At 45.2% G+C, this 22,621-nt stretch overlaps 4 protein-coding genes across 4 annotated transcripts; 3 read left to right on the top strand and 1 right to left on the bottom strand.

Moving 5' to 3' along the window:
* Positions 1-571: 571 nt before the first annotated feature.
* On the bottom strand, positions 572-3,379 carry LOC100833093 (cell wall protein IFF6). Its single transcript, XM_003572517.4, has 2 exons — positions 3,006-3,379; positions 572-1,651 (listed from the first exon to the last, which is right to left on the bottom strand). The coding sequence occupies exons 1-2, from the start codon at positions 3,189-3,191 to the stop codon at positions 1,118-1,120; spliced, it is 720 nt and encodes a 239-aa protein (XP_003572565.1). The 5' UTR covers positions 3,192-3,379; the 3' UTR covers positions 572-1,117.
* A 1,361-nt stretch (positions 3,380-4,740) lies between these two features.
* Positions 4,741-8,614, top strand: LOC100833299 (GSH-induced LITAF domain protein). Its single transcript, XM_003574985.3, has 3 exons — positions 4,741-5,113; positions 8,044-8,170; positions 8,251-8,614. Exons 1-3 carry the CDS (start codon positions 4,872-4,874, stop codon positions 8,332-8,334), a joined length of 453 nt encoding a protein of 150 aa, XP_003575033.1. The 5' UTR covers positions 4,741-4,871; the 3' UTR covers positions 8,335-8,614.
* Positions 8,615-13,940: 5,326 nt separating this feature from the next.
* LOC100832984 (uncharacterized protein At2g33490) lies at positions 13,941-20,556 on the top strand. The gene is made up of 11 exons (XM_010237165.3): positions 13,941-14,285; positions 15,554-15,626; positions 15,761-15,838; positions 16,128-16,189; positions 16,314-16,382; positions 16,838-16,866; positions 16,945-17,152; positions 17,250-17,483; positions 18,731-18,820; positions 19,266-20,154; positions 20,250-20,556. Exons 1-11 carry the CDS (start codon positions 14,175-14,177, stop codon positions 20,258-20,260), a joined length of 1,854 nt encoding a protein of 617 aa, XP_010235467.1. The 5' UTR covers positions 13,941-14,174; the 3' UTR covers positions 20,261-20,556.
* A 216-nt stretch (positions 20,557-20,772) lies between these two features.
* Positions 20,773-22,353, top strand: LOC100832783 (putative germin-like protein 9-2). Its single transcript, XM_010237164.2, has one exon. The coding sequence runs from the start codon at positions 21,221-21,223 to the stop codon at positions 22,181-22,183; it is 963 nt and encodes a 320-aa protein (XP_010235466.2). The 5' UTR covers positions 20,773-21,220; the 3' UTR covers positions 22,184-22,353.
* The last annotated feature ends 268 nt before the right edge of the window (positions 22,354-22,621 follow it).

Raw genomic sequence — 22,621 nt, 5'->3', positions numbered from 1 at the left:
CTACGACCAATAAAACAGACCAAATGGGTCGCCTCCCTAGATGCACTGGCCGACACAAATGGACGGAGACCAAACTGAGGCTTTTTTTCCAGCTCGCGACTCAAATGATCATAAAAAACGGTCCGTTTGGGTCGACTTCTGGAGTGTTGCCCTAACCATATAGTAATAGAGTAGATTAATGAAACCTCCCCAAAGCAAAGGAGTGGTCATGTGTGAGATACTCAAGAACAATGATTTAATACTGATTAATTGTGGATAACCACACACAAACGAAAGATTGAATAATATTATAACACAAACAACATTCCAGTCCCAGTGTCCCACTGACTAGAACAATACTAAAACAATAGCATGAGTGCTGCACGTGAACCAGCTACACCCTGATCACTCGCTGTCCCCCTCGCTGATGAAAGCAGGATAAATAAAACACATTTTCTTCTGAGGAATAAGAATCTTACTGCCCCTCTCTCTCTTCACAAGGAATTGTTTTGTCGTGGACACATGCATGACAGGCAGGCGCAGACATCAGATACGGATGGGCATGCACAAAGGATAGAGCATCGTCAGAATGTATACACATGCAGGCACTTTGCTTGAGTTGCTTCAAATCTACACAACGCAAACCAGAAGAATGTTGCAAAACTGACGAGCGGTACATTGCGAATTAAGCACTGCACTAATTAATTAACTAGTTGACTGCAGCCAGCTCAAGGAAAGGAATTTAGTAGGGTAGTACAAATGTTCATTCTTGAAATGGGGATAGGAAGAAAGATTAAAAAAAAGGGGGGGGGGGGGTGGTGGTGTTAGTCTCTGTTGTTGAGTCCCACAAACTGGAAAGGAGAAGGAAAATAAAAACTCTAAAAAGTCTAGACATGGCCTCTCTCTCTTGTCCCGTACATTGGGTCACAATGTAGGAAATTAACGGCAAAGATTTCGGGGACCCTTGTGCTGAAAACTTGTTTTTCCCCGCGCTGAACAGTGAACACCGAAGCCAGATTGGCAGTCCATGACAGCGCTTGCACAGTTGCGAAATGGGGGTCCCCTGCCCTACAAACACTACAATGAGTGAATCACGGGACCAGGTCCAGGTGGTGACGACGACGGGCAGGCTGGCGGCTCAGGCGTAGGCATTGTTGTTGTTGCTGCCGCTGCGGCCGAGGTAGAGGAGAGCGGGGGTGCCGCACTTGGGGCACACGCCGGTGCTCTTGGGCACCATGAAGTACATGAAGCACGCCCTGCAGCCGGCCGCCACGAGCACGTGGACGGCGTTGTTGCCGTTGCCGTTGTCGCTGCCGCTGCCGCTGGAGGCGGACTCGTCGGTGGGGGAGAACGAGGAGACGGCGGAGCTCTGGCTGCTGCTGCTGCTGCTGCTGCTCTCCTCGTCGGCGTCATTGTAGCCGTCGCTGTCATTGTAGCCGTAGCCGCCGTAGCCGGCGCCGGAGAACCAGGCGGCCGCGGTGCCGGCGCCCACGGACGAGGCGGAGGTGTAGCCGGAGGCTCCGGACGAGGATGTGGAGGCGGCGCGCGGCGAAGCTTGGGGAGTGGACCGCGGCGTCGGCGAGGATGAGAATGGCGACGACGAAGACGAGGTGCGCGGGTCGACGGTCGTCCGGGTGCCGTCCTCCCAGTTGATGTAGTACACTTGCCCCGTCTGCATCAAACAAGTCAATACCAAAACAACTGGAAAATGTTACTCCGCTAGTACTACTATTTGGCCATTACCCAAGGAGAAGGAGAATAATACAGTGGCCATGAAACAAGAATGACGATTTAAACTGACGCACATAAATACAGGGGCTGAACCGTAGAGAAATGCTGGACCGAATCAAAACAGAGCACTATGCAACTTGTGACATTGCAGGGTAAGAACACCGCATTACTTTCATGTATATGTTTTGCTGAGAGTGATTAAAAATGGTACTGTAAATGAATTGAGTGTTTAACCTTTCATCAAACTTTGAGCTAATGGCAACCTATCTTCTAGGATTAAAAACACTGCTGTAGACAATGCAGAGCACTCCATTTTGATGATTCATGGTACATATCACCTTATTTTGATGACTGATGCTACATTTGTCCTTTCATCATCCCTTTTGTTTGTTCAAAGTAGGGAGAAGAAGGTCTCTCTATCTCTCCCTCTTAAATAAATAAAAGAGGGAGGAGAAAGTAATACATCGACACTACATCTATCCTAATGCTATAAAGATCATGCCCCCGGTGATTATCTATAGGACCAGCGGAACATCGTGGTCCAGAAGAAATCTATAACGCAATCTAGTTTTACAGATGGAGACAGAGCAAAAAGGAATGGATCCACAGGCATGTGTCAGGATAATAGAAGGCAGGCACAGATCTGAAGTCGCACTAGATCAACACGATACCAGCATGCAGATTTCTAGAACGGCACGCTCAGATTAGTGGAGGAAGAAAAGGTTGGAGCCTTTTCACATTCAGTGGAAAGGGTTCAGATCTTTCTGAAGCTGGTTACATCCCAAAAGAAACAGGAAAGAAATAGAAATCATTCTTCTCCTGAACTGTAAAGGAAAGACAAGATCGAAGAAACAAAAGGATACTAATAAACAACATGGCAAAAACAAGAGGTAGAAGAGGTATCCGGTTTTAATCTGAGGAAAGAGCAGATTAAGAAAGAATCCAAGAACAAGAGAACAAAAAGAGGGGGGCAGGTAGGCTGCGGCCAAAAGGGGGAGAGTTAAATGAAGTTGAACTCAGTCTCCAGTTTGCAGCCCCTTTCGCCATTAATGACGGGAATGATTGATCCAATCGAATGCCAGCCCCAAATCCACCGGCATCCACCTACCTCGTAAACCGGTTGCCATTTATGACCAAATGATTGGGAGAGAAGAGAACCCACGGCCATGCAACGCACGCACCACGAACTGCCGGCCAGGCCATCGATCCCCATCCATGGCGTCGTTCGTTCGTTCTCGTTTTCTCTGAGCGTGAAGAAAGGGCGGAAGGGATCGATCAGGAATGGGGATACGTACCCGGATGTCGAGGCACTGCTGCCAGTGGTAGGGCAGGGCGACCTCGGAGTTGAGCTCCACGGTGACGCCCTCGCTGTCGTCGCTGCGCTCGGCGCGGCGCCTGGCCCTGCTGCGACGCCCCCCGCCGCCGTTGAGGGAGCAGTGGCGGAGCGAGGAGGCGATCATCTCGATGTTGGGAGAAGTCATCGAGGGCAGAGTACAGAGTGGCCGAGAGGAATCGCCCTGGCGTCGGCTTCTGCGCGCCTGGGTAGGGAACGATGGAAGGAGAAGGAAGGGGAAGGGGGGAGGAGGAATTTCTTGCCTAGCCTTTTGGTGTGGTGGCGATGTGTGAGCCGCGTGGGGTATGGCGTGCGGGGGACGACGGGAGGCTGGTTTGGTTTGTTTGCCTGGCTGGAGCCACTATTATATACCGCTGGCGCTGAGCAATACCGTGTTTTTTTTTCACGGTGTATATTTGTTGTCTTTTCACACAGTATTGTATTTCGGTGCTGACTTCTATAAGGACGCCACGCCACGCGCTTCCTGCAGGGTTTATAGCTAGGTAACATTCTAACTTGGCTCTATAGCTGCGAAGTATGATAACCGTCAAGTACAAAAAAGAATGTTGGTTGATTCAATTTGATTGTAACCAGCTTCTGGCATAGAGCATGAATTTGCTCATACAATCGATTTGGTTCTCAACCAGCATAACATTGCATCCCATCGATGAGCAAAGGTACACTACCACTAGAGGTATATTGTAAGCGTATCACTAGTAATATTGATCATTTGCACAAGGATTTAAACAGAAAGGGTATGTGATGTCGGGGTCATCCACTTACGGTTTAGTAATTTAACGTGTGTAACGAGAATCCATCACACATAATTACAACAAGGGATCTCATACACCTATGTGTGATGGACGACCTCCACCAATCGCCCCCCTCCTATTTGTCCTCCTCTGCACCTGAGCGCAAACTCCTTGTCGTCATGTGCTATGGACATGTGTGATGGATCCCTCCTCCCCATGACACATGTTTTTCCTTCTTGTAACTCTATAAGATGGATCCCCCCTCCCCCGCACACTAGCTCCTTGTCACCCGTGTGTTGCGGACCTTTGCCACCGCACATGTTCCCTTCTTGTAAACGTGTGCCATGGACCCTCCCTCCTCCCGCGCACACTAGCTCCTTGTCACCTGTGTGTTGTGGCCCTTTGCCACCGTACACGTTCTCTTCTTGTAAACGTGTGCGCTCCCCCCTCACACACACACTAGCTCCTTGTCACCAATGTGTTGTGGACCCTAGCCACCACACACATTCCCCGCTTGTAAACATGTCCGATGGACCCCTCCCCCCCCCCGCCCCATGAATTAACCGTGTGCTATGAGGTGCATAGCAGGTAGCGAGGAGTGTGAGGCAATATCGCGCATAACAAGGTTTTGAATAGAGATAGGACACCACCCAGCCACGTGGCTTGAGGAAACTGTTCCATCTTTGCACCAGTAGTTGCTAGGGCATGAGCCACACTACATGAACGGTTGCAAAGGGCACCATTTGGAGACAAATCATGGCCAGTCCCTTTGACAGCCTGGATGACGAGTAGTGCAAAACGATCGTTCAGCCTGGTCCATAATCTAATCTGGCCCGTAAATTACACCCGTATTGGGCCAAAAATGGGCTTCCAAGCGGAACCAGAAGAAAAAACCGTAGCCGAATACTTTTCCAACTCGCATAAAATTCTTCGTGATGACTGGTCACCGATATGTGTGCTCTTCTATCGTCCGTTCCAACTTCCAAGTTTCCAACCCCGTTAACGCGGCTCAGAACTGAAACCACGACCGGCGACCGCCCACCAACAGCCCAGATCACCGGCCCACGACGACGACCATGGCGACGAAGGCGTCCGCGGCTGCCGGCGACGAGCCAGCGCTGGGCATCCCATACAACCCGATGGAGGTCCAGGGTAGGTCCTACTATGCGCCAGACCCTTACGCGGCGGGGATGCCGCCACCGAACGCGATCTACGCCGGCGCGCCCAAGGGGACGCCCCTGCAGCAGACCATGTTCCGCGACACGCCCGCTCCCTTCCACTGCCAGTCCTGCGGGGCCGCCGCGGTCTCTTCCGTCCGGTGAGGTCCTAGTCTCTCCGTGTTATCTTCCGCCTTTGGTGAATCGGTCTTTATGACTTTTATTAGGTGCGACTTGAGCTGTGAGAGGGATAAATTCTAGTGATTTGAAGATCTGTTGAACTGAAAGGATCAATCCTGCTAAGTTTGCCTTAAGTGTTGACCAAATTTAGGTTTAGTTGGCCTAGGAATTATCTGATTGAAAGAACAGATAATTGTAATGTTCCAATGCTAGGTAGGCGTGGAACTCAAGTTGATAATTATTTGGAAGCCTGATGCTGATTGCAGAAGAGCCAAACAGGAAGTTATGCTCTCTAGGTTGTCTGAATGGGAGGAGCCTGATTCTTGAGGTGCTCTTGATGCTTTTGTAGTTATAATCAGGGTCCTTGTTTGTCTCAAGTCTCAACGTAGGGTTGCAGGGTTGCCTTGGTTGGGAAGAGGAATTGCCGCTGTGTTGTTTGTTCGCTCAAACGCTTGATGTGTGGGGCGCATGAGAGTTGGTACACGTCATAAACTTGAGTTGGAGAAAAGGTTCATATGATGTGGGCTGTCTAATGACTTCAACGTTTAAAGGACTGAAGTGATTTTCATTCTATTGCTTGAATGGACACATTAGTTGTAGTGGTTCGCCCGAGGTTTCCCAGGTTGCCCTCAAGGAAATGCTCTTGCACCAATTGATATCCTCTAATCGTACAAGGTCCAAGGGGCACTCAGGATCATCCCTCTTCCCTCTACCAGAAGATATTCCATATGCACCAGGAGGTCAGACACAACCACTGTTGCTGCAATCATCAACCCTGTGTGTCAACTTGTGCCATTCCTGTCACTCTATCAGTAGAGCACATAAATACTTTCTGAACATGGAAAGTCAAAAGCGTGGAATTTGAAGTTGGTTGCTATAAACCTACTTAAGTGCTCTACATTGGTTTACTTTGTGGTTTTTACCTACACGAACTAATACACATCATGAGTACCATTAGCGAAGGTGCTGCAGGGATAGGCTATATATAATAACCGAGCATGTATGGATACTGGGTACACTGTCACTTGGAAGTTCCTATAGCAATCATCTGTGCTCTAGTGTCTAGCAAGATCTAACCACCTACTTCTTCTCAGCTGCATGGCCTCTTCTGTGCATGAGCTGGTCCTTTGCTTTGCTTTGCTTTGCTCTATCCTCTGTGGCCTCTGCCCTCTATCGACAGGCTCAATAACAATATGTTATTATGTTATATGTTTTCTTTTGAGGCATTCTAATGAGAAAGATGAGGGTTTTATCATCTACATCACCATATACGTAATCTTGGTGGTCATAAGAGATTGCTCCTTAATTTTCTGCTAACAAAGATGACATTCCAATGATATTTACTTTCAAAGTGGAATTAACTATCAGATATTCTTAAACTCATAATGTTCATTAGAAGGAAATAATTTTTTTATTGTTTTTGCGAAGTTTGTTGGATAGCAGGGAATAAGAGAGAACTCTGATGGCTTGTGCTACTGTGAGGGACACGAGAGATTTTTATTCTCTCAATGCACAATTTGATGGAAATATATGCCATTCATATAATCAGGTGTTATTCAAATAGGAATATATGACAGTCTGGTACTTGTCACCATCATAGATTTTTGGTTATTTGTGATAACAATTAAATACACATCCAATCAATAACCTCATGCTTTTACCTATGGTTAAGGCTGTCAACATAGCTTGAAGTCACATCTGCTTAGTTGGTGCTTGATCACGGTTGTGGATCCAAATTTGTAACCAAGCTTGTGATAAAATAGGATCAAATATGTATTTTTGTTACAGTTTTCCAAATGGAAGACCCAGAATGGAACCAAGCAACAGTTTTAATATCAACTTGTAGCTTCTCATTTTGAATTCTAGTCAAGCACATTGTCATAGTTACTAAGGCTTTAAAATTCATACCATGTCTGTTTTCATGTTTTATCTGTTATTGAGTCCTTCAAGACCAGCTTGAGCCTACATAAGCATTATCCAAGCTGATCCCAAGCTCAGTGTTGAGCTTGAATTAGTTTGTTGAGCTGCCCAATGATCCCCAAAAATAACATTAGCATCTAGACGCATACCATGGCATCTAGTTTTACTATTCGTTGTATCTGAGACACTTGACGTGTTTTAGGAATGCCAGAGGCAGATACGTTCATTAGACGTGATTCTGAATCTAACATTTCTTTGTTATGCAAAGTCTTTCTGAGTAATAGATTAGCTTGGCAGCGTCTGGTATTTATTTTATTAAAGTTCTGTGTGGGAGTTATCTCAATGGTTTAACACCTGCTTTGGAATGCTAGCAGTGCATATTCTGTTTTGGAAAGTCTGGCTTGAGTGTTCCTTGCTGTTAATACCTGGTATTACTTTATACTCCCTCCGTTCCATAATTCTTGTCGAAATATTACATGTATCTAGACACTTTTTAGAAATATATACATTCATTTTTGGGCAAATTTGAGACAAGAATTTTGGAACGGAGGGAGTAGTTTTTTTTTGCTGATAAACACGTGTACTTTTCTTATTGTACTTATCCTGCTAATGAAACAAATTGATGCTTCCTGGCTAATGGGGGACCCGTTATTAATACTAAACTTAGGGCCTTCATGCTTTTTCTTTTTTAAGTTGCATGTAATTCTTGCGCTTGGCATTTCAATTTCGTAGGATGTGTTTCAGTAGGTAGACATGGGATCAATTTGTACAGAAGTGCTACCCCAGGATATAGATATCCAGGCCTGCGTAAATCCGTATACAGAAGTTCTACCCAGATATAGATATCCAAGCCCATCGTAAATCTGTATAGAGAAGTGCTGCCAAGGATATAAATATCCAGACGGGCCTGACATGGGATCAATTTGTGAAGTCATATAGTCCAATGGAAAAGAAAACCATGGATGCTAAGCCTATTTATTACATTGAACAGGTCGAAGCCAAGTCTTGCATCAGTTGTGGCTTGCATGATGCCATTCATGATGGGCGTCTGCTTCCTGTGCCCTTCCATGGATTGCCTCTGGCACAAACACCATTACTGCCCGAGCTGCGGAGAAAAGGTTTGGCGTCTTACTGTCCTAGCTCTGTCCTCTTTGAGCTGTTGCCTTAGTTTTTCATCATTTCCCTCTGTACTCTGCAGGTAGCCGAGTTCAAGAAGTCTGATCCGTGCATTGTGGCAGATCCCACTCGCTGGACTGAGCCAAGCTTTGCTGTACCTGCATAGTGTACCCACATAAACCGCTTGCTAATATGATCTCTTCGACAGAATTTTTCTTGTGCCATCTGTAGATAAGTGGCTATTTTGTTAATTTGTTTATCGTATATCATGTACCTAAGCTGTATTTTTAGTTTGTGTACATCTCTGTTGGAGAATGTTTTGTTCTCTTTGGATTGCCACCGGGCGTGTTGTTTTATATATATTTGGTGCGAACGATTGGACAGACATAAGCTGCTTGCTTTGTTTCTGAAGTGAAATGGATAGGTTCTAGTTGGCTATAAAAGAAGGCTCGCATTCATTCAGGATGTGGTTGTCGCACCAAAATTTGTGAAAGTATGAACATTGATTCAAAAACAAAAAATATTTGGTTAAGAAAAGCTGTGTTGAATGATATTCGGCAGCCATCAAGTCCAAGATAATTTGACAATCTACATCCAAGATATATTTTTTATTTCCGAAATGAATCAAATATGTATTTACATTGACGTAAAATCTCGTGTTCGAAATTTGACCCACATGATCTTTTGTGTTTCTTGACTTGCGGATGCAGAAGTGCAGCCCATGTCACTCCCATGCGAAATTCGACTCAGAAGTGCACGCTACCGTGGACATCCTCATCGTTTAAAACAGAAGAACACACCGTTCTTTGGTTCTGATTAATATTATTGTACCCAAGGCTATCACGGCATAGTCCTTAGAGGAGTATACATTCGCTGCGAGGGGGAGTTTTATGACGACGCCATGCCTACCAAGGCATCGTCGCTCCCCTAGCTCTACTTCTCAGCCTATATGCTTCTTCTCAACTCCTCGGCCTCTACAGTGAGTCCACGACCATGTTGCCGCTGAAGTCAAAGGAGATGGGAGTTTGGAGCTTGGAGTCGAAGGTGAAGAAAAACAGGCAGATCGGCCAGCGCGAGGACGAACCTCAGAACCTGGTGGTCCTAATGACGACTTGCGCAAGGTCAAAGTCTCAAAGATGACCTCGGGGCAGCCGACCTGGCCTGCTGACCTCCGGGCTGACAAACCTGGCTGAGGCGACGACTGGCACGGTGGCGACAACATATTTCTGGCCCTGGCCTAAAGTCGAATCAGCCCCGAGAATAACGGCCGGTGGACAAAAAAACTTGCGCAGCTGACCGGTGGCATCTCCCGGCGGCAACTCAACGTACGTCACTGGGGTTGTCGAAACGAGTTGGCCCGCCCGGCGCCGCACGGCGGCACGGGAGTGGTTGAAGGCAAGTTGGACGGCGTCGCAGGTCGTAGTGGAAATGTTCGAAGCATGAGCTCCGGATGGCTGATCTGAGTCACGCGCCCCTCAATCTTGTCCACCGGAAGACACGTGACGGCGGCGACGTTATCTCTGGACGTACGTACGGGCGGTGATGACACTGACGAGGCAGACGAAGCACCGGCCTGGGACCGCTATACTACCTGCCGGATCGACATATGCGCGTCGCGGACGATGGCGATTCACACCTACTACCGCAAGCAACGGCGACGCTGAGAAGCGGAAGGTTTTGTTCACCGAGTCCTAGTTCCACTATTGTCTACTGCTGTTGAAAGCACGTGTCATCACGGATATGGAAGATCTTAGGCCAACTCTAGCCGGATGTCCCATTTGGGCCAGACCCGTCTGTTTCGGTGGGAACGGATCAAAACTGCGGTTCAGCGGGCCATTCCCAACCCAAATCTGGGCCAGGTTTGCGTCGCGCACGGATGAGAAATGGAACTCCACTTGTCCGTCCTCAATAAACCCTTGGCCCTCCTGTATGTGACCCACGTTCCATTTCATTTCCTCCCTCTTCTTCCCCACTGCCGCTCCCGCACGCCCTCGTCAGGACTTCCCAAAATGTTCTTGCCACCGCCGCCGCATCCCCAGCCCTAGCTCCTGACGCTGCAGCATTCTCAGAGGCCGCCGCGCTCCAGCCGTAGCAATAGCACCTCCCGTCCCCGCCGCTCGGCTTAAGAAGCCGAAGAAGGAGATGACCCCGGAGACGAGGGCCATCGAATCCTAGAAGAGGGGCCAACGGCGGCTGCGCAAACTCGCGCGTGATGCCGCCGTCGCCGCCTAGAAAGCACGGATACGTAGATACGTATCTGGTACGCGATACGAGGATACCTTGATACGCCAGTTTTTGGAAAACATAGATACGGGATACGTTTCTATATATATGTTAAATAATACTAGTACAGAGCCCGTTCGTTGCTACGGCAAAGTTTAGAGAGACTATTTTCTTTTCACTTGAAACACAAATAATGATGTTTCACACACACGACTGGTTTCTACATGCCCTGCCACATATCTCCTGGACGCGCATCATTACAGTGGTTTTCTTAGTAGGTTCCAGTATCTTAAACTACAGTGCTAGAGTCGTTGGATATGCATTTAGTGATTTAGTGACTATTTTATCTAAAAATCAAACCGCATCCGGTTGATCCACATACAGTAGCGAATAATGATCGAACATTTTCGGCCAAATCAGACCCAGTAGCAGCAGAGCAGCGAAGAACCAGATCCAAACCAAACCTTGAAGAAAAATCTGCAGCGGGATGTCTAATACAACCAACGGTTGGACAAGGTCAGTGGGCAGCAGAGATGCGGAAGCGGGATTGGCGGGCGTGCGATTGCCGGCTAGTCCGGCCGGCAAGTCAGGCTGGGAGGGCCGAGCGAGGAGAAGCAGCTCGGCCGGATCCATCGCCAGCGACACCGAGCTGCTCGAGCGCATCCGCAAAGGCACCTTATGCGGTCGCTGTGGCCGCCGGAGGCGACAAGGAGGAGCTTGACTCGCTGCTGGACGCGGACGCTTGGCTCTCGGCCTTCTGGCGTGAACGAGCACGTGCTCACCATGGCGCCCGCCGACCTCGCACGGGGTCAGGAGTATAGCTACAGGAGCCTGCCAGCGTCGGGATCTTTGGCCATGTACGGTGCCGGCGACGGGATGTGGCGGAGGGGATGGCGGAATTTCGGGGAGAGAGGAGTCCTGCTAGCGAGGCGGAGCTCGTGGGGAGATTTTTTTTTCTCACGCGGTTTGCGGGTGCAGCGAGGTTTTTTTTCTTTTCGTACGGCGTTGTCGTGTGTTGGACCTCGTACCGGTTCGGTTGCTGGGCTGGGCCAGTCCGCCAGGGGCAAGCCCACCATGGACGTCGTACCGGTTCGGTTCGATTGGAAAACGGCAGACGACGAGGAAGGAAAGAACAATTAACATTAAAAGAGACAATGGTCCAAAAGATCACAAGTTCACCCCTCTCACTCCATCCACAGATACGTTTGGGTTTCAAATTTGTCCATAAAAGTGTGTATTTTTTCTTTCCAAAGCACTTTAGACTAAGATAAAATGCTTCTCTCTCATTGCACGGAAATCAAAGCCAATAATATTTCTTCATGCACTTAGCTAATTGGAGATGGGATAATTAAAAAGGAGAGATGGTGATGGGGACCTTCCCAATGCAATTTCTAGCTCAATGCTTAATTTTTTTGAAAAACCCCAAACGTACACTTTTTCGCGGACGGAGAGAGTACATTTCTACGACCCACAAGGCCACAAATTCATAAAATAACAGCATACAGTCACTCAGTCAGGCAATGGAAATGTTTTTAGGAGATGTCAGCGGAGGCGTCATCTTAGGAGAACTCGAAGGAGCTGTTTGTAGTTTGTTTATATGTTTATGTCGACGAAGACGTTTCGACAAACTCGGTTGATTCCTCACGATGGGCGTTGTCAATCCATCCACGGGTATGTCTCTTGTTGATCTTGTGATTGTGTAGATACTAGAAATGATGGGGTGTTGAAGCAACATGTAAAAACCACGAATGTACTTCAAAGACACCAGACAAGGTGTCGATACATGGAACACTATATATATCCCATGTATATACCTAGCCATCCAATGTACTTCAAAGACACCAGACAAGGTGTCGATACATGGAACACTATATATATCCCATGTATATACCTAGCCATCCGGTTCAAGCCCTCTTGCGTAAATTGTATGTTTTTTCTTTATTACCATCGGAAAATAACTAGAAAAGATGGCTAACTTAGATGGGATAACCTCATGATCTCAGATATCCCAGTCTTCTAAGGGAGACCGGTTTGACAATCCGATTACATTTTCGTCATCGAGATATCCATTTTGACACCTTTGGGATGTCAAAAAGTGGTCCGCGCGGGGACAAACGCCCCCAATTAGGTCCACCTGAGCTTTGAGAACCTCGCCAAAAGAAATTATAATGGTGAGATGGTTTAGAAATTGAACACTATATCCAAATGCTATTGCATTTTGTATTTTGACTTCCACAAATAAATAACCGTATACAAGAGAATGAAGAAAACTGCATGAGTTAAGCACGCTGGTAATGTGACATATGCCGAGTCACCCTGTCAGGTCGTCGAATTTTTCTCTTCCAAAAAGGAGGATCGCCCCGTCAGGCTGTCGAGTGATGCAAGGTTTGATATCTCAGATATTTAAACACAGATCGAATGAAATCCTTGAAATTTGCATGCCACTTGATAGTGCCAATCGCATGGACTCGCTCGGGCCGCGCGTCCTCTGCGTGTTAGCGGCGCGTGGCGTATGTGAGTACGTATATTACGTTGTCGTGCTAAGCTTTTGGCCGTTGATTGGTCAACGGTCAAACCGGCTTGTCCGACTTTGACCGGACAGTTGTTACAGGAACGAGGGAGCCAGGAGCTTCGTCCCACGCTCTCACCTCACGTGCCTTTGCTTGGTATCCTTGCGGAGCGATCGTCGGAACATGAATGCAACACAAAAGAAAGAATTACTTTCTGTTTCGTGGCCTCCAAACAAAGTGGTCGTCGCTGATATTGCTACGTTGAACTCGTTAGTCCAGAGATAATGTTTTATTCACAGATAGAACAACACAATTTAATTAGCTATTCCGGATAATGCACTGTCTTTTCAATCATCACTGCCCTCGTCAACAAGCGAATGCATACTGCCGACTGATCCTCCACTCGCTGTCAGATACTACTCATACCGGCAAATAATAATAAATCAACTTTCAAATAATTCACCAGAAAATAATAATGTATGGAATCAACTTTTTTGCAAACTCAATTTCAACAAGATCTTCATAAGCTTAACTTCGATCAAACTAATTGCAATATTCATATTCATCATGACCTACGCCTAAAGCCTCTGAAAAAAGCATACACTAAAAGCAGTGAACATAATAATACATGTCTAACGTCTCGTTATGTAATTGTACAGAATTATCAATAAAAATAGATAATCTTTATTACAACTAAGATGAAGTATAGATTTTTTTTCTTCGAAAATAAGGGTATTCCTTGACCTCTACATAGATGAAATATTGATGGGAGTAAAACACACGGAACGTATTTCAGTGAAACAATACATGCTTGCCCGAAGAAAACAAACAGCATAGAATCTCTTGTGTTTTCTTACACACGTGTACACATTTCAAACTGTAATCCTAGCCATTGGTTCTTCAAAAGAAAAAAAGAAGCGAGTTTTTTTGGCTGAAAAAAAACGCGAGTCTTGTTCTTTCTCTCTGAACAGCGGTCAACCATGGACTTGGGCCCTACTGCCATCATCTGTCCTGAACAAAAAGAGGCTATAAGTAGAAGTTAGATATCCATGAAACCTCTCTCTATCTCCCTCTCCCTCCATTTTTAGTCTTTCATAATCCAGACGCCAAGGCCAAAAAGAAGAAAGGAAATTAAGAGAGACATACACACATAAGGTTCTTGATCATTCATCTTTGGTAGTACTACAAGACAGGGATCGATTAATCCGAGAGGAAGAGGAGTCGATCAATTACGTTTTGGCGTTAGCGTTTGGGAGCTAGGGGTCGTCCGGAGATGAAATCGCCATTGCGGAGGCTGCGGGGCTTTGGCCACCACTACCCCAGGGAGCGGAAGGCGCACCACCCGCCGCCCGCCAAGCTCGACGAGCTCGCCGACGCCGCCCAGGTCCGTCCATTCTCTTTCCCCATCCGCCCCTTCCTCTATGGGTGGTTTTGGGATTTGTTTTGGTGGTTCCTCTTCCAGGCGAAACTGGCGTAGAAATCGGATCTTGGGAGACGCCGTCTGCAAAATTGCGATTTTGGGGGCGCCGTTTTTCCAAGTAGATTGGGCTGTTCTTAATGCGACGGGAGGAACGGAATTAATCGACTATTATTTGAAATATGCTTCTTCCGAAGAATTTCTCACTATTTCTCACGAATAAGGATCACGCCCTCGGCCCTCATGATTTTTTTTTGTAGCTACTTGAGTAGAAAGACTATGGTTATGGTGCCATAATCCTCATTTACTTGAGAAGGGAATTAGAGTGATCGTTGGGATTAAAAAAATGTCTGATGAAAGTAGGAGTTCCTTTCATTAGGGTGGTGTAGTCGTTAGGCTCTCATCCATGACAATGACATGCAACTTCTCTGCAGTTGCCTTTACGTGTTTGCGTGGAAAGCTTTTTTTTGTCTGGTCAAAGTCCACGGAACGAAGCGTCGACCGGAGAAAGTTGCTATAAAACAATGCCAGCCATTGGACGTAATCTTGACTTAAAGTTCAACACAAAATGCGTAATCTTGACCGTAAGTGATGTGCTGGATAAAGGGAGAGAGAGCATTTCAGGATCAAAGTTCCTTTCGTCGTAACTATGGAAGCTTAGACATCATGTGAGACATATTCAAATTTGGATACCGTGTGAGTCTTTGATGCTGCAAGGACGTTGAATGTACATAATCTTGACTGGATAAGCTGTTTGGACTTGGGATAGCGATATTATTTGAGAACTCTTTTGACATTGTCGTAATCTTGTTCTACTGTTGCAACTCCAAAGTGATCTTGTATCTTATCCAAAAAAATGTGATTTTGTTTGTGGCTTGGATTAAAAGGCGACGTAGGGTAATATGGCTAAATTCTGTTGTTCCATATGACGGATAACACTGAAGAACACTTACAATATAACCTTGGAGCATTTCACTTATGTTGTATATGTCTAATAGACTGACGTGATCCAAACCGTATCTCCTGATTACTGAATAGTGGTATTATTATCATTACAACTGCCACAACTTATATGAGTTATGTTCCCTTCTTCGAGAATGACACAACTGTCATTACTGGCCAGCGGTTGAAAACTGCTATTAGTTTTAATCTAGACGAGAGTAAGAAGTATGGCAAATCTATCCTTCTGCAATGTTACATTTTGACCTTGAAATATGTTCTGAACTTCGCTGCAGGATGTGGAAGAAATGAGGAACTGTTATGATTGCCTGCTTTCGGCTGCAGCTGCTACAACAAATAGCGTATATGGTACCTACTGTTCCACCCCCGCTCCCAAAGATACTGAATTTCTTGCAATCACACACTGGTCTCTTGCCATGCTGAAAACTAAGAGCCCGTTTATATGCGCAATACTTCATTAATGGGTTCTGTATATTATGCAGAGTTTTCTGAGGCTTTGGAGGAAATGGGAAGTTGCTTACTTACAAAAACTGCTCTAAATGATGACGATGATGATAGTGGTGAGTTGTCTTGTAAATATATTTCCGCATACAAATATATAGTGTAAAGCATACATTAAGTCATCAGCAATCTTTAGAAGCACCATGCTAGTTATGTCATGTAAGCTTCTATATCTTTAAGCCATGATCGTTCATTTATTGATTGTACTAATCTATGTTTAAGATACAAGTTGTTTTTCTAATCTTAAAATTGCAAGTCCTGATCATGTAAGCTACCTATGATGTTTGTATGTGTAGTTACTGCTCTCCATAAGCATTTTTCCTTTATATTCATTTGGAATACCTGCAGGTAGAGTGCTGATGATGCTCGGAAGGGCCCAGTTTGAACTAACAAAGTCTGTGGATAGCTATGTAAGCTTTATTTTTCTATTACTGTTTTGATTTCTTTCTGTTGAACAAACTTTGACATTCATTATATTTGTTTACTAAAAGTTAGAATCTGTTGAGGCTGACATGTTTATACATTGGTTATCAGCGTACAAATATCATTCATACAATCACGACCCCGTCGGAGTCTCTTCTCAAGGAGCTACAAACTGTAGAGGTTAGATATTTGAAATTTCCACTAGGAGATTTGCACTTTTATATTCTCGTTTGAACATTACAAATGTTATCCACCTGTCAGCAACATTTATTAGCTTTTACAGGATCCTTACTCATTAATTTATTCATAGGAAATAGACAGCGACTTAGGCACAGGAGGGAGTAGGGTGTGGCTATGCCTCAGGTGCCTGATTTTTAAGAAAAAGGCTTAAACCTCAGTCGATCGTATCAGAGCCGTTGAATTAGTATTTGGACGACATCCCTACCCCCTCTTCTTCTTCGTTCGTTTGTTCTGAATCTCAAAGCATAAACAATATCCGGCGGCTGAGCAATCGACTGATTCCTAACTAAAAATCAGGCGAATTAGGCATAGCAAAACCGTAAAACAAACACCTCTGTTTACATCAATATTTTGCAAAAGCTCTGATGGATAGCTTTTTTTTCACATTGATGCAGGAAATGAAGCAACAATGTGACATGAAAAGGTTCGAACATACCTTGTATCATCTTTTTTTGTATTCATTATTGAGACTTGTCTTTAACAACGCCACTTGTTCGTGCAGGGATGCGTACGAAGCCATGAGGTCATCTTATAGAGAAAAAGGGCAGTCAAGGAATCCCAAAACCGAATCGTTCTCCACAGAACAGCTGCAAGCTTCTTTTGTTGAATACCAAGAGGATGCAGCGCTGTTCATATTTCGCTTGAAATCGTTGAAGCAAGGGCAATTCCATAGTCTTTTAACACAGGCTGCTCGCCACCATGCTTCTCAGGTAGGTTAATCCTTTGTCCATAAAGCTGTTTATATTATAATGTTAGTGATGTTGAGTGGCACACAACGTAAATAGTTATATTGCTTGCACATTTCAGTTGAGTTTTTTCAGGAGAGGACTTAAGTGTCTTGAGTCGCTTGAACCTCACGTAAAAGCAATAGCCGAGAAACATCACATTGACTGTCAGTTCGTCGGCCTTGAGGATAATGAATCTGACAACGATGGTTCCAGCTCTTACCAGGATACTTGTAGCGATGATGGAGAACTGAGTTTCGACTATGAAATAAATGATAGAGACCAAGCTTTAATTGGTTCAAGAGGTTCAATGGATGTAAGTTACTCAGTTTGGATCTCTCAAAAATAAAAGTTACTCAGTTTGTATTTGCCTGCCATATTTTCACAATGTTGCTACTTCTCATCTAGAGTATCCACTTGGTTACAGAAATATATCCAATACATTCCTGATGTGAAACTTTGGTCTTAAATGGTTATTGTCTTGTTGTAAATAAACTAATTTTTGCATCTGAGGTGGCTTAATCTTCAACCATTTGTATTTTTTAGAGGAGGTCTTCAGCAATTTGTGGTCGCAAAGTTTGCAGTTACAAATTTATGCTAGATCCAGGGTCATGATCTATTGAAAAGCAGGGTTTAGCAGATTATTTTCAGTATGATGTTTATTGATAAACTAAATTACATTTGTTAAGGAACAACAGTTATTTGTATGCAATTGCGTGCTTTGGTGCAAATCAGCATAACACGCCATTGTTCTTCGTTATCATCGTAAGCGTAAGATAATTTGATTCACTTAGAACGAAAGAAGGGATTCAAGTTACTTGCGCTATGCCTTAGAAGAAAGTTGACCATGAAACTAAATCGCAACTACTCAATCTGTTCCATATCATAAGACATTTTGGCATGCTGTCTTATAATTTGGAACGGAAGGCTAGTATAGACTGCCCCTTTTACATTGATATTTCTCGCTGTCTCCAATCAACCCGTTGAGCCATCTCACTTATTATAGGCAGTAGAGATTATTCAATCTTCACGGTATCAGAGCCAAGAGGTCTCTAGTTCAAGACCTGGACAACGTACTATTTATAAAAATATTTGCATCATGCATCGATCCAGGCCTTAGACGTGAGCTGGGGAGTGTTGAAATATATTGTTCTCCTTACCCCATGAGCTCGAGCTTCTGGATGAACTGGTTCAGTGCATACAATTCGATAATATTTCACTTAGAACTCAGTAGATGGTTCACTTTGTATGCATGTTGATGAATTTTGTTTAAGCAAATAAACTAGTCCCTCCGATCCATAAAAAGTGTCGCCCACTTAGTACAAAATTTGTAAATGGGCGACACTTTTTATGGATCGGAGGGAGTATCTAGGATGGGTCAATGGATACCTGGCCTGTTGCTACTATTTTCATATAATTCTACTAATGTTGATATTGCTAGAGTTCAACTAATATTCATCCCGATGATATTTGGCCCACTTTCCTTCTAATATTTCATTTTACCTGTCATATTGAAAAGGATTTGTCTTGTATTGTCCTGAGTTGCCCTTTTCTGTTTTACAGTTGGATAAAGAAGATTTTCCTGAGGAGCTCGGCGAGTGGAAGAAGCAGGCTGGGATAACTTCCCCAACGCCAGTAAAAGAGATCATGCAGGTGAGTTGGCACTCACTAATGCTCATTGGTAGATCGTTGGAATTTCCTAGCTACTAGATTTATCTCTCTCTGCATAACATATACCAATAATTTTTTTTTCTCGGTGGCCTAATTTGTGTAAATAAAATCCTTACCGACTAAGTAATCCCCATGAGTTAATTTCTCTTCGTCCGAGCATCATTCCATTTTGTATTCATGCACCTAATGATCTATGAACAACTGTTATCTTTTAACATGATGAGTTAGTTATGTGTATTTTATACTCAAACCGGTAGTCTCGGCATCAGACAATGTTTCATACAGTACTATGTAATTAGAACTGCTTCAACTTATAAAGATAAGAACAAAACTATATAAACCGTGCATTGGATATGGATTTGTTCTATGTGGATTACCCTGTGTAAATACTCGCAAGTTCTTCATATTGGTAATTGCTTGTATGTAGGAAGAGGTGAAACTGTTGACGAAGGCAGAGACAGTAGCTCCACAAGTGAAACCAGAGATCAGTACACATTCAGCTCCAATTTTTGCTGACCATTTTCTTGATCAAACTGAGAGGCTTCGGCAACTGAGACCATCTTCAGCCAAGCATTCATACAAACTACCAACACCAGTCGATGATAACTACCCCAGATCAGCGGTTGTTCACAGATCACATCATTCTGCACAGTTCTTTGAAAGTAAACCCAGAGCTGCAGCCAACTTGTGGCATTCATCTCCACTGGAAAAGGCAAGCACCGTCAGACTACCATCAAGTTCTGATTTTAATAAAAAGTTAAAGAGGGAGGCCTGGTCTGGTCCAATTCCGGGTAAAGCAGGATCAAGCAAGTCCTTATTTCAACCTGATCAGAGTTCATCCACGGGCCAACATCCTCATGACATGCCGGCGAAATCGTATGGCCACGCTCGGCAGTCGTCATCCCTTTCCCCCAAGATGTCACCACTTTCAACAGTATCCCCAAAGATCAGTGAGCTTCATGAACTGCCTAGGCCTCCAGCCAATGTGGAGCCCCTTCGTCCTTCTGGCCTGGTTGGCTACTCTGGTCCTCTGGTATCAAAGCGTCAAGCTCCTATGGCGCCGGCCCGTGCCTCACCAACAGCATCGCAGACAGCTTCGCCGCTTCCGCGACCGCCTGCTGCCTTTGCACGCAGTTACTCCATACCCTCCAACAGCCAAAGAATACCCATCGTTACTGTGAATACTTTGCTGCTGGATGCTAGAAATAGCAGAGAGGGCAGTGAAGTTTCTTCCCCACCACTGATTCCTTTGTCATTTGCTGATTTGTCTCAACGGTCAACAGCCAAAACAACTATGGGAAGCACAAGGAGAAAGGGTAAGTGACTATGCGACATCTAGTGTTGCTTTTTATCTCTTTGCACGGATGATTTAGCTCTGTTTATCTAACTACCATTTCTTGTTTCTCTGCAGAAACCTTGTGACAACTACCTGCCGGTTGCAAACTGTTCTTAGACAATTTTGTATGTAATTAGGGGTGTACTATAGGTTCTTGTTCACAATATTCTTTGGCTTTAACGTCTCTCTTGTGAAAGAAATAAAATAAAGGCGGCGAAGCAATGTAATACGAGTCTGTAGTGGGAAAAATACTTTGATCTATTGGCTGTGGTATATGTAGCTAGTTCTTAGATTAGACAGTTACAGTGTTAGTTCCGTCTTTCCCCCCTCCCTTCCTTTCCAGATATTATTATGATGATTACTCGGTATTACGGAAACTCGAGATCCAAATATTGGTTGTGACCCTGTAAGAATATGAACTCATCTGAACTTCTAGGAACGAAATTTTTCCAACTACAGAGTACAGAAAGGAGCTCTGTTCTTCTTCAGTAAACTACAGGAGCTCCCTGCCCTTTCGAGGTTTTCCTTGAAAAAGATTTGATGAACAAATCGTTTGAGTGCCATTTTGAAATGCACGCACTGCCAATATAAGCTGTTTTAGTGCGAGATTATAAATTATTACATGGAATGAAGCAGGATAATAGAAATGGCTGGGGGCTGTTCAACAGGCGGATAGTTGGACTCTGATTAAACTTGGTGAACTGTTGTTGTTTCTGGTTGTATGAGATCTGGTTATAGTCGCTAGCATGTGATGGAGGCTATTTTACTTTCTGTTTGTTATTTTCCTGCCTTTGAGGAAGACCTTCGAACCTTTGTCCTTGTTATTGATTTCATTGATGAAGTCAGGAGCAATGCTCCTTCATCTATAAAAATCACTTCCCTAACTTATGCAAAAAAAAAAATACTTTCTCCGATCCATATTAATTGTCGAAATATTACATGTATCTAAATGCTTTTTAGGCATAGAAACATTCATATTTGGGCAAATTTGAGACAATTAATATGAATCGAAAGGAGTAGTTTTTTATGGAGTTTTCACTGGATATATGGTATTTTGCTCTAAAACAAAAGCCTATGTGTTGATATATAATGTCACTCTCACCCAGCAACCAACTGAATTCAGGATATGCAACTTTGATGCCAGATGCATCATCCAAGTGCCAGCTTTAATGGACCCAACGTCGGGACTCGATGCACTTACGCTATGTAGAAAGGCATGTCAGCAAGGGACCAAGAACACATTCTTGGTTCCTCAACCGGACCCCTCGCCTCGCCCAGAAAAGCTGCTTATAAATTGTGCATCCTCGTCATCCCCATGGCACAGCACAGGCAAAGCTCAACGACAAGCTTCAAGACATTTGAATCAAACAATGGCATTCAACTGCTACCCCTTGGTGTTTGCGCTGCTATCACTGCTCTCGGCTGCTCCGCTGGCCATCGTACTGGCCGGCGACCCGGACATCCTCACGGACTTCGTGATCCCAGCAAACGCCAACCCGGCCAACATCACGGGCGACTTCTTCACGTACACCGGCTTCCGCGTCTCGAGCAGCACACCGATCACGTCCAGTTTCACCGTGACCAAGGCCACCATGATGGAGTTCCCGGCGCTCAACGGGCAGAGCGTGTCCTACGCCAGGCTCACGTTCCCGCCGGGCTCCGTGAACCCGGCGCACGCCCACCCTCGCTCCGCGGAGCTGCTGCTCGTCGTGGACGGCGCGCTCTCCGTCGGGTTCGTCGACGCGGCCGCCGGCAGGCTCTACACGCAGGACCTGGCGGCGGGCGACATGTTCGTGTTCCCCAAGGGGACGGTGCACTACCAGTACAACATGGGAGGGCAGGACGCCGTGGCGCTCTCGGCGTTCGGTAGCGCGGCGGCCGGGCTCGTGTCCGTGCCCGTCGCCGTGTTCGAGACCGGCATTGACGATGCCGTCCTGGCCAAGTCGTTCAAGACCGACGAGGCCACGATACAGAAGCTCAAGGCTGGCCTGGCCTTCCGGTGTTGTTAGTTATACCGTACTTGGTTGATGCTTGTCGTACGTACGTGTTGTCTTCCGGTCTTGTGGGTTGTGGCCTCTTCGTTGATATCTCAGTCAGCAACCCATCGAATTGTACTATCTTTGTCTCCGTCTCAGTTCAAACATAATCTACGTACCAGTTAAAATATATTTTTCTACCATCGCACACTCTAAGTAATGCAATTTGAGCTCAAGCGACGATGTAATTTCAAGCGATTATGACTTGCAGACAATTGAGCAGAATTTTAACGAGGTGTGTAAGTTTACATTTTACCTTATTTGGTTATCTTTTCTCGCTCCGGGAGCTCAAATGAGCACCAACTTATCACACCAACGGGACCCCAACTGGTAGGAGGGATGTTTATTTTATTTTCGAAAATGAGGTTGAAACCCCTGTCCTCTGCATCAAAGAGATGAACACAACCACGT

The sequence above is a fragment of the Brachypodium distachyon genome, chromosome 3 (assembly GCF_000005505.3).
Source record: "Brachypodium distachyon strain Bd21 chromosome 3, Brachypodium_distachyon_v3.0, whole genome shotgun sequence".
Classification (NCBI taxonomy): Eukaryota; Viridiplantae; Streptophyta; class Magnoliopsida; order Poales; family Poaceae; genus Brachypodium; species Brachypodium distachyon.
This window is presented reverse-complemented; position numbering and strand designations above follow the sequence as displayed.